Raw genomic sequence first — 14,772 nt, 5'->3', positions numbered from 1 at the left:
AGTAAAGCTAAAGACAGTTTAATTTTGGTAGTTTTCACTTTTGCTGCTGCTACCGGGTATTTTTTAAGTGAGCACATAGACTTCGTTGATTATTTTGTCTTCTTCCTCTCTTTTTAAAACTCAGCTATCTATACTCACTGAGAGAAGCTCAACACCCATACAGAAAGATGGTGCTGTGTACCTCTTGGGTCTTACAATCCTAAGTAATAGATCAGTCACCAGCTCACATGAGGAAAAAAAACCCATAAGGTTTATTATAATAATAATTCTATTTATATGTATATAGAAGCAGCAATTGAGGTAATAGATGAATATGTTTGCAATTATGAAAATGTTAGGCTTTACATCAAGAACAGCACTACCATAAATGTAACAGCTTCTACTTGAACTATAGTAGCATCTAAAGATCTGTCTACTAATTGGACTTTATTACACAGACTATACCTCAAGCACAACATACAATATGCAACAACAATATACTGACACTTGTGTAATGCTCTTCTCTTCCCAAATACAGTCCATTAGCAGATTCCTAGAATTCTTATAAGATCAAAAATATCCAAATAATTTAACACCACAGAAGTGAGTGCTATACATAAATATTCAGTGTCACCAACACAAAGGGAAAAAGGATTGCTTCCATACCACATTTCAATATATAAGATGCACTAGTTAAGCAAAATTATACTTGGTGGATTTGGTGTAAACTAGGCAGAAAAGTGAGATCTATTTAACAGAATCTTCTCTATTGATATACTATTTGCATCCTTGAGTTAGCTTCTAGCTCACTATCTATGTTTACAATATGATGTTACATCCCATCTGAATACTATTTTCCATCTGGCATTGATCTTTGCAGTCAGCATTGGTGAAACTAAAAATGCAAATAAAAAAATCCAAGCTCCCTATTACGACTTTTACAGTCTATCTACTTTCTTAATGTTGAGTACCTAATGCAAATTTAGGGGGAAAAGTAAAATATAGCAACTATAGACAACACTGCAGTGGGAGGAGCTGTTGACTCCATCAGGGATAGAGAGAACTTGCAGAGATCCTGACAGACTGGAGGGCTGGGCAGCCACCAACCACGTGAAGTTTCACATGAGCAAGTGTGAGATTCTGCACTTGAGACAGGACAACCCGAGCAGACATTCCTATAGGAAGGTTTCCCCCAGAAGCCTGATACTGAAGCCATTATCACAAAGTTTCATGATAAATATCATTAAGTTGCAAACTGATTAGAGGGCCTGCTACCAACATATTGTATTGTAGTACATGTTACCAGCAGTAACTTTACCATCGTATACAAACATACACCATATTTACTTGTTAAACCATCAATAACTGTAAAATAAAAAATCAAGAAGAAATAATTGTATGATTATTTTTTTTTTCTAAGCTGTTTGGAAACAACTTCTCAAAAATAAGAACCAAATTATTTAGAGGATATTAAAACAATTTTCTCTTTATTTCAGCTACAAAGTAAGTTTACAAGAACATACTGTTCTTCCAATGCAGCTTTTTTATTACATAAGAAGCACACACGCATAAAAATGGAACAGAAATGAACAAAAAAAATACTTTCTTGGAAATCAGTAATTCTACTAATTCTAATAATTACTAATTCTAGGAGACATAAGAGAGCATGGCTCCGTCTTCATTAAAAGCCCTGAGAGCAGATAATTGCAGGAGTAAATGCACAGAGATTTTATTCCTCCCAATTGAGAACTTGCACCCTCAGCAGTAAACACAACGTGTACACATGAAGGACAAACTTGACTTCACAGGAACAAGCCTGGGAGAAACCAGAGGTCATTTATTTCCACTAGCCAGAACGATTAATAAAGAACTCATTGTGAGATGAAGTCAAAAATATTTGCTCACTTAAAAGCTACTGAATGCTTGAGACAAAACTGGAAATATTTATCAACTGTAAAAAATTTCTAATCCCATCTGCTTCCAGAATGGGGCAGGCTGGCAGTGGAGGAAGCTTCTGTTGCAGAGACTTGCAGAGTCTAGGATGACATTGCTAAGTCTGCAATGACTGATTAAATATTGTCTTAATGGCAAAAATTCTACACAGTGAGCTTACATGTGCATTACAGTTTGTAGTTACATTATTATCTGCAATAAATGGATAAGCATTCATTAGGTTCTGTGTGGAACAAACAACTGGCAAGCTATTTCATACCTCAAAGAATTTATTGCATAAGAGAGAGGTAAAAACACACAGTGCAGGTGACTTTGTAGCTGGAAAATAAAATGAATACTTAACGATGCTGTTCCCTTCCAGCTGTACAGCAGCTTGATATTGAGATGTCCCAACAAACGCAGTTTTAAAAACGGATGCCAAAATCCCACGTGTCATCAAGCAGAAAAGTGTAATCTTTCGATTAATAAAAAAACAGATATTACTCTTCAGTACAAATTAATTTTTTAATTAAAACTGCGATGAGCACAGGAGAACGAGCACCAACAGTGTGCTTCACAAGCAGCCCTGACTACAAGGGTCATAAACTAGTGTGTGCACAGACAGTTAGAGCTTGTAAAGCTCCATGGGGGGAGGTTAAAAAGAAGATAAGGAAATTAAAAATTAATAACTCCACAGTACAGTTGTTCTGTACAGACATACTCCCCAAGTCACAACTCCCACGGCAATCTCTAAGGACAATGCATTTGGCTCCATAATTATTTCTGAAGCACTTGGGAGTTCTGTATATTATTTCATCTGTTCCAAAGCAGACAAATAGAAAAAGGAAAGCCGGGGGAAAAAATGACCAGACTCTTAGAACAGCTCTCTCAAAAGAGAAAGCCAAATAGCTCTGTATTTTGCATACACAAAACACTGACACTGCTGCGAGGTACCCGTTCAAAGGCAGAATACGTCTTTTAATAATTCAACTCCTCCTGGCAGTCAGAAAGAATAGGCTAAAAAAATCAACTCTGAAAGTGGATATTCAGTATCATTGCTAACACTGACATCCATTGCTACTGACCGCTATACCCACATGCTCTTAGCCAACAGAAGGCATAACTTGATGCTCCTCGCAATCAGCCCCAGCTCTGTGTCCCCAGCTACACATCCAATTCTCATGCTATCAGCCCACAGCTTCCTGCTTCCCACACAACACCTACGTCAGGCAGCACACAAGTTCTCAGAGATCTTTTCTAGTAAGAAATCATGTCCATTTTATATGCCTTTATCCTTTCTGAAAGAAGCTTCTCAGCTTCGGAAAATTCAAGCAGAAAGTAGGAATCTCTTTCCAAAGCTGTATTTTCCACTTCCCTTTTGTTTTTGCAAGTGCTCCCGTAAGCTACATACAGGGGCTGAGCACGGTCTTGATTGTACAGGACACCTCAGCTGAAGTTTTACACATTCAGGCAAAAAATCAGATAGCATGTTTCAAAACCCTTCACACCACGCATATGTTGTTGCTTTAGCTTCCAGCCACTGACGTTTGATTTAGTAAGTACTTTGTATCATTACTGGCAGATCAGTATGTTTAAAAGTTTCCAGGTTCTTCTCTTTCGATCAGTTTTTCCCTGAGACATTTAAGATCCTTTCATCAGCTCCCAGGTTGTGCCTCCAGAGCCCATCCCAGGTAAACACTTCTTCACACTGACATTTCCTTCAGTCTGTTCTTATTCAGATCTCTGCCCCCTTCTCTATTCTTCCGTAGGATCAGTTAAACCTCTTTCCATTCCACACATGCCATTTTTCCTTGGCTTAAGGACAAGTAAGTTTCACAGCTTTTGAAACTGGAAGGAACCCTCCTATGATCTAGCACAATGACGTTCTGATCTGGCAAATTGCACACGCCATAAAATTTCACACAGCAAAGCTTTCAGCTCTGGCAGAAGTAGGACACATTTTAGCAATTTTAAAAAGCTCCATTAATTCTAAATGTATGAATAAACCAGTTGGTGTTTGGACTTTTTCCTACTGGTATCAGAAATTTACAGCAGATTTGCCTTCTGTTGCCTATAATCACTGTTTAAGATGCTCACGTGGGCTACAGATTACATATTGCCCGTATGGTGATATAATATACATTTGCACAGTTACAATATTTTCTATTTCATGTATGAATCATCAGCAGTTTCTGAGCATAAAGGTGAATGTCATAAACATCAAACAACTCTCTCAAATCCATAAGCCATGAAACACCTTATTCAAATTCACATATGAAGCCTGGGACAAAACAAAGACTAACTTTCCAGACATATTTCTGAATACAAGGTCATCCCTCATCTGTTGCATTCCTCCTGCATCTGTTAAAACATACCTATCAGCTGAAAATATATTCAGCTTTACACAAGAGCAAGATCAATTAAGAAGATGAGCACTACCACTTATCGCTTCCTCCAAGCTCTGTTAAAGATTGTCTATAAAGGCTTCGTCTGGTGGCAGAAAGGGAAGAAAATGACATCAACCCTTACAAGTGGGAAATCTTACAATGGCCTCTCCAAATAAAAAATACAAAACCAAGCACAGGGGCACTGAACATTGCATTGCAACATGAATTTCCATAAAGGCGGTAAACAAAAACAAGAAGGGTAAGCCTTCCCTGAGATGTGGGATAAAATAAAAATAAAACTTGTCTTGATAATCCCAATACGCAATGCAATGTTAGTTGAACATGTATTTCAGCACAGATACACACATCTTCAATTCATTTATTTAATTTTAAAATGAATTTGTTAGTCCAGAATCCTGTAAGGTGGCATTCACTGAGCCTGTGTTATACTTTATATATGTGCAATAGGATTTTCTAGTCACATTTTGCAGGAGAAAGGTAAGTCCAGTAAAACAACCCTACCCAAATTTCCACAATGTCTTCAGAGGATTCCAATTATTTTACATATAATGCTCAGCCCATCGCATTCCTTTGAACATTTCACCTAAAATCTAATTGAAGTAGTTTTGGCTTATTGGAACCTACCAAACTGCCTGAGCTACTAGCCATGTCAAACAGGGTAGTTCCATGAAAATGACTGCCAAAGCAGCAAAGGCCATGAAAGGCAGCAAAACACACATATGAGCAGTATGCATACTGACCACCTGTCTAACAAAATGATAGGTCTCTATTAAACACTGCAAGATTAACTTCTTCCAATAATGCGGATGCTAAGGGCCATTATAACTGTCTTCCTAGTATTATGCCTGACAATAACTTTATCTAAATCTGTCATCATGTGTTTAGTTTTACATAATATTTAAAAAAAAAAGTTTCCACACCTATTCCATCTGTTGTAAATCAACAGCAATTAATAAGACAATTTTAACATGACAAGTGGATACCAATCACAAATAACCAAGTAGTCAGTCTCATTTGTTAAAACGCAGTCATTTAGGAACTTAAATCACAGAAGACAAAGTGCCATTTCAATTTTTCTTCTCCATCTTTAGTTTGGTTTTGTTCCTGCAGAAATCTGGACTAAGATAATTCCAGTAGTTGGAAGGACTTGCAGTCGGTGTATCACAGAAGTCAAAGAAAGCTCCATAAAGTACAAAGACTCATGGCAACATTCAACCAATTCTTTCAATACCTGTCCCAGAGTTTAATCCCAAAAAATCTCACTTTTTTTCAAAGAAAATTACACTGCAGTGCAGGAGTCTGGCACAAACTTCTCTCACCCCATGAGATGATTAGTAAAGGTTCCTAGCACAATGACCTGCAAAATAGCATCTGAACTTACTTCTGAAACAAGAATATTTTAGGTCCCCAAGAACACTGAGGACACTGTGAGGAAGGGGAAGTTGCAATGAAATGGGGAGGGTAAAATTTATCTCTCAAAATTTGTCTAAACACTGGTAGTCTGCATCCTTCTGAGCTTCATTTCTAGAAGCATGCCTCCAGAGAAGTTTCACCCTGCTGTAATATTTGGAAAACACTGAGATTGACAAATACACTGCTGTTGCTTTTTGTTTGTCTTCAAAAAAGAATGACACTACAGCTTGAACATGTGCGTTAAGATGAGCTGCTTTCAAACTTTTCTTGATGAGGAAACAAAAACAGGTTTCTGGCCACTGAACGACTTTACAGAGGAAGCATACATAGTTTATTTCACACCCAGCTTTAACCAAGACACAAATGTTTCCTCCTTCAGGGCAATGCTTCTTCAAAAACCTCATCTGAATTACACTTCCATTATTCTGCTGGGATCCTTCCCACCAGCAAGAATGTCCCCACTATAGAAATCATCTCTTCAGGTCACTTAGCACACATTCCCAGCAGTTACATAGGCCAGACGTTACTCATTTCAGCTTCTGAATTATAAGAACAGGTGTAACGATCATGTTTGTACTATGTCTTCCTTCCCAAAGACTCTTGTGTTCTCTTCTGCATATCACCCTCACCTAAAGGGTCCTTGTGGACACCTGCAGCTCCTCCATCCACTCACTGGCACCAAGTGACACAGGCAGAGCACAGCCCCACATAAGCACCCAGGCAAGCCTTACCCAGCAAAGCCAGAAGTTTTATCTCCTACCTGCTGATGGCAGGATCAGCTATTCTAATGCACAAATGTCAAAGGAGATAGATTATCTACTTCCAAGAAAATTTCAGTCTTTAATTTCATTTAAGCTTGAGCAACCAAGCTAGTAACAGAGCTAACCCTGAGCTGAAGGTGGGCAATAGTTAAGGTAATAAACTGAAAAGCTCAGTACTTTGTGATCAGGGCATTACTGCTTGAGTTAGCACAGGAATTATGGTTTTAAACAACTGTGCTATTTGGCACCAGCCCTACAGTCAACAGGAAGCTCTTAGGCAAGAGACAAAAATTCATCTTGATCTCTAAGATCTCCATTCAGCACAGAGACACACTAAGAATTACGACCACAGGGATTAAGCATGGGCTCTGAAATCAGTAAAACCAATGGCACAAAAAAAAAAAAAAAAATTATCTCAGAAAAGAAACTCCCATATAGCCAAGACATTAATCAAAAATAATAATTTCCTTGGTAATAAGAAACAATGCAAAATTTCTGCATTGTTTTTTCCACTAAACTGAAGCTAATGGTAAGAAATAGTTCTGGAGTAGCAAAACACACAACAGAACACAATACAACAGAAAAAAAACAATACAATAGAAGGAATAAATCTCTGGGTTAGCCAGGGCTGATCTAGGCCAAAAAGCAAAAGAATCCTCCCCACACTAAAAACCCAGCTGGTCCTGCATTCCTCAGAGCCCACCTTCCCTTGCAGATAACCATAAGAACTCAAAAATTCCCCTTCTGCCCCTTTTAAGGTTTCATTTTTATTTCTAGCTACAGCAGACCAAAAGTAAGCCACCACTACAAGAATCAGCCGTGACTGCCTGACCTTCCCCTTCCACAATCCCTTCGGCTCCTTTCCCCCACATGCAACATTTTGATTAAAGGACACAGAAATGTGTTTATGTATGTTTGGTAAGCTATGGCTTATGTCAGTTCAGTTCTCTGTACTAGTGTTCTCTGTATCAGACAGAAGCAAAGCTGACAAATGAGAAGCAAAAGGATGATGCAGCATGAAGGATAAGACCTTTCTAGCCAGCACATCAGGGAGATCGCCGTGTAGTCCCATAATCACATCCTGCTTTAAGCCCTGAACAGCCAAAGTGCAGTCATGTCAAAATTCTGTAAGCCTCACCTATGTAATTTTGAATAACCCAAAACAACCACAGCAGCTGTTATGAACACTACTCTAAGTGCTTCAAGGCAGAACAGCATCACCCTGTTCACTTCGCAGCCACAAGCACACAGTGGCTTCGGAGTACAGTCACAATGGATGCAACCATCAGCTATTAATAAATTCCAGTGGCTACAGGCAAGATATCATTAAGAGTTCTTAAAGAATTTAAATAAGTTCTCCAATGCAGTGTAAAACTACCAGCAATTTTTGCAAAATGACAAAAAAAAATCTCCTCCTCAGGAGATACGTAGTAACAAAATCAGTCTCAGATATTACATTCACCTTAAGTTACCCATATTTTAATCACTTATGTATTCCCTTATAGCACTAGTTTTAACTTTGTACTTGCACTTCTACAGTTTAACATAAGAAAATGAGTACTAAAGATAATTCAATTCACAGACTCATTTTGGTGGCTCTCATTTACTACCGGCAGAGAACATTCCCATGGAGGAGGTTATATAAGAAACTAATATTATGGGCTGAACTATGCAGAAATGAAATATAACATCAGGTGTCCATAGCAGACACACGGTATATTCAGAAGAATATACAAGGCTGCAACTGAAATTGTCAGCCATTGCTTGAGAAGACAACAATTGTTATATAGCTTTGAAGTTACAGATCTGTATAAGCATGAAAACTACACTTGCAGAATCACATCAAGATCTTTACAGACTTTTAAAGCACATCTAAGCTTGAATTTTGATATTCCATAAATGACAGACACAGCAATATATGTTTGATCTAGTCAAACATTTTTAATACCACCTCTCTGTTTTCTATTTCTACTCTTATATTATGGACAGGATGGCAGCAGAAGGCAATCACAGCAGCCTTGGAACTAGAGGTGAAGGGAGGGACGTGGGCAGCGAGTACTGAAACACTGCCAAAAGGAAAGGAGGGTTTACAGCAAACAGAACACAAAATGAGATTCCCAAACCACATCTCTAAGAGGTGGAAAAACAAACCAAACAAAAAACCGTAAGACAAGAAAAAGGCAGCCCACAGGATATGTTTAACAGGAGCATGAGAAACTCCCTGGCCACCCTGAAGGTTGCTGAGAGAGGCAAGCAAAATCACAAGGCGAGCCAAGAGTCTGTTTTCAAGAAGCTAGCAGAGTCTCAAAGCTATCTCTACATTAAACAGTGGTGAAAGTAGTTTTTAGAGAGAAATTAGTAGGCAGCTCAGGTGCTATGGCCTCATGCATCAGTGAAAGCATCACATGTGCTAAATTTCCATCTTCTTCTAGCCTTGAATGCTTTCAGGGAGGGGGCATTCACAACCTCACTGGGCAACCTGTTCCAGCATCTCACCTCTCTCACAGTAAAGAATTTCTTCCTAAAATCTAAATCTAATCTAAATCTACCCTCTTCCAGTTTAAAGCCATTTCCCCTCATCCTGTCACTACACGCTCTTATAAAAAGTCCCTCCCCACCTTTCCTGTAGGTCCCTTCAGGTACTGGAAGGCCACTATCAGGTCTCCTGGGAGCCTTCTCTTCACCAGGCTGAAGAGCTCCACCTCTCTCAGCCTGTCCTCATAGAGGAGGTGCTTCCACCTTCAGATCATCTTCATGGTTCTCTCACGCTGGATTGTTGCGATGATACCATACATCACAGAAACTTTTTTTTTTTTTGCCTCCTAAATTGACTTCTATAACAGACTGGGTATGGATTTAATACAAAATCCAAAGGTCAGACTACACAGTGCCATGGGTACCACACATCTTGGGGAGAAGTCAATCAGCAAGGATTAATTAAATACACAGAGGAAGGAACTTTTGCCAAGCAGAGATGCCGCTTCCACATTCACTTCTCAGATAAGGAAAATCTTCGAAATCAACATGAAGATTTAACAACCTGAGCAACCAAACATATTAAACACAGGGATGATAAATCAGTGCACGTAAGCAAACTTGGCAATGTTATGTCTTCCTACATTAAAAGCCAGTACTGACTTTATTTATTATTTTGTTATTTTGTTATTATTTATTATATTGTTATTATTTATTATTTTGTTAAATCAAGAAGTAATAGGCAATATCCAGACTTTAACAGAACCTCTAGTCTGATCAGCTATATAAAGCTGATTCTAATAAGCCATAAGATTAAGCAAAAGGGAATATTAAAAATAATAGCAACTAGTGGAAGAAAAATAGGCCAAATTAGTCTTTGCCATTAAACTTAAAAATTTGGGTAGATAGTTGAAGACATTGGTGTTTTCTGATACAACCTATAATCTCATGGGACATTAACAGCAGAACTCTCAATATACACATAAAGCATTCCAGTGCTTGCAGTGCTTCCATTTTCAAAGGAAATTAAAAATTTCCATCATTACACCCACTTGACTATAGTAAATCTAAGCCTGGCTTCTAATCCCAGTAAGACAATAGACTATAATAAAGTATATTATTAATCAATTGGATGAATAAAGCCTGCAAGGGAAAAGCAAGCACAGCTCCCATGAAGGAACAGCTTGCTCAAGTTTCATGAGGACATCCATGCACAGATGAGTACATAATTGTGCAAAGGCTAAGAAATAGCTCCGTTCCAGGGACAGGGGGGAGGAGAAGTCCTTTTAGAGACTGGTAGCCAGGTAAAGGACACAAAGGGGAAAGTCTTAACAGTCAGTTTCCAGAAGAAAGAGAAGTTATATAAAAGTTTCCAGGGATCACTGGCAACTAGCCAGTTACTCAACATCTTTATCAGTGTTCAACAGAACAGAAATCACAATGAAACCCCATGGGTTTTTTTAGATGAAACTGAGCTTTCTTTACATAACTCCATCCCCTGCTATAAATCTGTATTGAGAAGTAATGTCACAGAATCCACCTAAGAGAGACATGGAAAAAGCCATACAGAAAATCTTTGATTAACAGGAGAGAATGAATCTTTTCTGTTACTTTCCTCAGCAAGATGTTGGAAAGATGTTGGCCAACCAAATCTTTCCAGACTTCTATAATGGCACAAAATCTGCAGCAAGGCATCACCCCATCATGCCACAGATATTCTTTGGCAAAAACCTATGGCCATGCAACACTGTGTCATCTGTGCTCCTAGGACACATTCTGGATGGACATGCTCTGCTCAGCACCTCAGCCCCACGCTGTAAGGACCAAGACAAGGCCACAAAGCATGTCAGAGAAGTAACACAAGTCTGTGACCCCGTGTCCAGGGCAGATCATGCTGCCTCCCCCCACACACTGATGAAATTAGACACTGCACATCAATATCAATCTTCAGCACTTCGCACATCCAAAAGCTGCAATGCTGTATATATAATAAGTATTTAACAATACACATAATAATAATACAAACTGGGACAGAACTGCTTTCTTCAGAGTGTCTGGTACGATATCATGCTTTAGTTCTAGGAGAAAAACAATGCTGATAACACACTGATGTTTATAATTGTTGCTAAGCAGAGCTGATGAGTGCCATGGCCATTTGCAGCGAAGGGCTCAAGGAGCTGGGAGGGAAAAGAATTAGAACAGCTGACTTAAACTGGCCAAAGGGTTATTCCATACCATATGACATCACATGGAAAGAGTTTTGAAGGGGTGGGAGATCACCTTGCTCTCTTCTACTGCTCAGGGGGTCAGCTGGGCATCGTTTGGGGGTGGTAAGCAATTACTTCTGCACCACTTGTTAAATACACTTATATATATATATATTAATATATACACACACACATATATATACATACATATTTATATTATATTTATTTTATTTTTAAAATGTTTTTATAAAGCATCATAACTATTACCTTTTTCCTTTTCTCTACCTTAGTAGGTAGTTTTATCTCAACCCATGAGTTCTACTTTGGCTTTTTTTGGTTATTCCCTCCCCAATCCCACTGGGAAGGGGAGGGAAGGAGTGAATGATTGTGTGGTGCTCAGCCACCTACCGAGTTAAGCCACAACAGAGACAAAAGTCAGCATGGAATTACTCTTCATAGTATAAGGATTGTATTGTACGAGATTGATAAATGCTAAATCATTTTCAAGAGAAAGAAACATTACTGTTTTGTTTTTTGTTTTTTGTTTTTTTTTTTAAATCATGTTCCTGTACTGCCACCTAAAGATCAGAATAAAAAGTAGAAGTTGTACCCAAGATGAGTTACCTGCAAGGATCATAGAATGGCCTGGGTTGAAAAGGACCACAATGATCATCGAGTTCCAATCCCCCTGCTGTGTGCAGGGTCACCAACCACCAGACCAGGCTGCCCAGAGCCACATCCAGCCTGGCCTTGAATGCCTCCAGGGATGGGGCATCCACAACCTCCTTGGGCAACCTGTTTCAGTGCGTCACCACCTTCTGTGTGAAAAACTTCCCCCTAATATCTAACCTAAACCTCCCGTCTCATTTTAAAACCATTCCCCCTTGTCCTATCACTATCCACTCTCGTAAACAGCCGTTCCCCCTCCTGTTTATAAGCTCCTTTCAAGTACTGGAAGGCTGCAATTGGAGCCTTCTCTTCTACAAGCTAAACAAGCCCAGTTCCCTCAACCTTTCCTTGCAGGAAAGAAGCAATTAACTACTTTTTTCATACCTAGCTTTCATAAGATCTCACTGCTTATTAAATGCAAACCAGACCCATGAAACACTTCAATTCTACTTCACACTTCAGCAGGTATCATCATTTCTCTAACTTCCATATGTTTAAAAAAAAAAAAACTTAAAAGGACCACCTACGTGTGGATGTATGTATCAGTAACTGAGTAAGAAGCCTTTTTCTGTTCTTAATGCGCTGAGCTCAGATGCCAGCGTGCCCGAGAGCACGCGAGCAAGTGATTCTCTGGGAGAAGGGGGCAGCTGAGATGTACCGTAAGGACGGGAAGCGACGTTCTGGGAACGCGTAAGCATGACGAGAACCAAACACTTATTAAAACAAAAAGACTACCGAGGTTAAATTCCTTCTTTCCTTTCTAAAATCCTCCTCTGACCCAGCTAAGGACCCGTGGGAAGAACACTTACACACACCCGCCCCGTGCCCCCACTGCAGGCGGTACCGACGCACGCGACCCGCACGCACGCGACTCCTCCGTCCCGCCCCCATTAAGGCGGGACAGCACACGATGGCGATGCCGCGTTCCCGCTCCCGTTCCGTACCTCTGGAAGCATTGCTCGCACACGCCGCCCAGCTGCTCCTTGGTCACCACGTAGGCGAAGGGTTCGGCTCGGTAAAGCAGCTCTCCGGGCCGCACCCGCCGGCGGGAGCGGAGTCCGCTGCCCTTGCCCGGGCTGAGAAAGCGCTCCAGCGCAGCCAGCTCCATCCCGCCGCCGCGCCGCCACCGAGAGGAGGGGGATCCTGCCCCCACCACGTGACCCGGCGCTGCCGCCGCCATCTTAACTGAGGGCAGGGGCGCCCTATGGTCGCTTCCTCGTCGGTCTGCTGACGTTGGCAGCACGAGGTTCTGAGGAGCCCTGGGGGACAGCGGGCAGCGCTTTCTCTGGGTCGATGTAGCTTTCGTTCATTTAAGAGTTCACCTGCGCTACATGACGCAGGTGAAATGCGCTGAATAGAAGCTTCATCTGCTCTTCCTCGTTGTGCCTATGGAGGGAGTGAGTGCTTCTGTTTTGGAAAGGAGTGACTCGCCAAAGAACTCTTGAGAAATAGGCCTAGCAGTTTTGCTTTTCAATTCTAAAATGCACTCTTTGCTTCTCAGTAACAGTTGTTTTACTCTGCAGATGTTTTAATTCAAGCTACAGCGGGGTGCTCAGAGGTGATAGCATGCACAAAATACTGCTACTGTGAAGAACCACAGTAGATCAAAACACAGGATTGCCACAGAAAAACGTATCTATTCAGACTAATACACTTAAATGCTGCAGTGGTGTAATTCATTACCAAAAGAATTGACAGCAATTTGTGGTTTACTGAATGGGAATTACTATGTTTACCTTTAGTTTCCCAAGCAAAGCTGGAAAAAAAAAATAGATCTTAACAACTATTACAATATTAAGTTATCACCTCTGCTTTTATGCGTTACTCCTTCCTCTATTTCAAGTTCCATGTTTCCTTGTATGTGCTGTTTTATGGAGTTTCTAAACAGGTATTACACAAACCCATAACAAAAGAGGAGTAGTAACAGAAGTGACTTTCTGCCTCTTGGATGGATAAACTTAAGAGATGAATGGTCAGCTAAAATAAAGAACGAACTTCAAGTCTTACAGAGGAAGCACTCAGGAAAGAGCTAATTTGAATATACAAGATGTATTTTTCATTATTTCCCCGTTTTCCAATTCCAGAAATTTCTCACTCAAACATCCTGTAACACAACGCAGCTACTGTAGCAGAAACCCAGGGATGAGTAACTAAAGAACAGGACTCTCATTAGTTTGGCATAAGCCATATACTGAAATAAACTCCTGCAAACTTCTTTGATCTGCATTTCAATTGATAGGACAATGAGAGAATTGACATTCTGTAGTATAGGTAAGTTCTGAAACACAGCATGAATGATTTTACTGATGCACTGATGGATATGTCAACATCTGTAGGAATAGGCTGAAAAGCTGTTTCTGGATGTCTGTACCTACAGTTTACACATAGGTTACCTGTGCAGGGCCACTCAATGCTCTTAGAGCAGTGATGGAAGAACTGACTGTTCGACTTGGATGCTTTTGGAAATGACAGTCAGTATTTTCTAAAATGCATAATGATACTGTGGCTATAAATGGTAATTTAGCACTTGACTGTATTTAATTGAATTAATCCCTGTTATTATTATAGGGTTTTTTTTTTCTTCCCACAAGACCAACTTATCCACTGAGCTAGACAGGTCAGACTTCCCAACAACTGTATGAAATGCATGACACATTCTGCACAGTTGCTGCTGCCAAGGCATGTACTGGAGACACTGTTGTGGGACATACCACTTAATTGTGGCTGATGCTTCTGAATTAGTCACACTTCCTTAGCACCTGTAGATGAGACGTTGTAGTAAAAGTTCGTTATTCCCTCTCAAGACAGTATATTTGATAACATGAATTTAAAAGAAGAATTGCAGTAATGAAGTGATATGAGCAGCTAAAAAAATTCTGTTATTTAGTCATTAATATGCAATTCCCATTTCAACTGGAAGGGAAAACT

The 14,772-nt window shown here is 39.9% G+C and overlaps 1 protein-coding gene across 3 annotated transcripts in view; it reads right to left on the bottom strand.

Moving 5' to 3' along the window:
• The window catches only part of SMYD3 (SET and MYND domain containing 3), a 371,581-nt gene extending 357,081 nt beyond the window's left edge, over positions 1-14,500 (bottom strand). For all 3 annotated transcript variants that reach the window (XR_016464163.1, XR_016464164.1, XM_031592877.2), the window contains exon 1: positions 12,789-14,500. Coding sequence is in view for 1 of the 3 variants with exons in the window: in XM_031592877.2 (XP_031448737.2) it covers positions 12,789-13,024 (236 nt within the window). In the remaining 2 variants the exon portion in view is untranslated. The remainder of the gene's footprint in view (positions 1-12,788) is intronic.
• Between the last annotated feature and the right edge of the window lie 272 nt (positions 14,501-14,772).

Source organism: Phasianus colchicus, chromosome 2 (genome assembly GCF_987193195.1).
Source record: "Phasianus colchicus chromosome 2, bPhaCol1.hap1.1, whole genome shotgun sequence".
NCBI classification, from domain to species: Eukaryota; Metazoa; Chordata; class Aves; order Galliformes; family Phasianidae; genus Phasianus; species Phasianus colchicus.
This window is presented reverse-complemented; position numbering and strand designations above follow the sequence as displayed.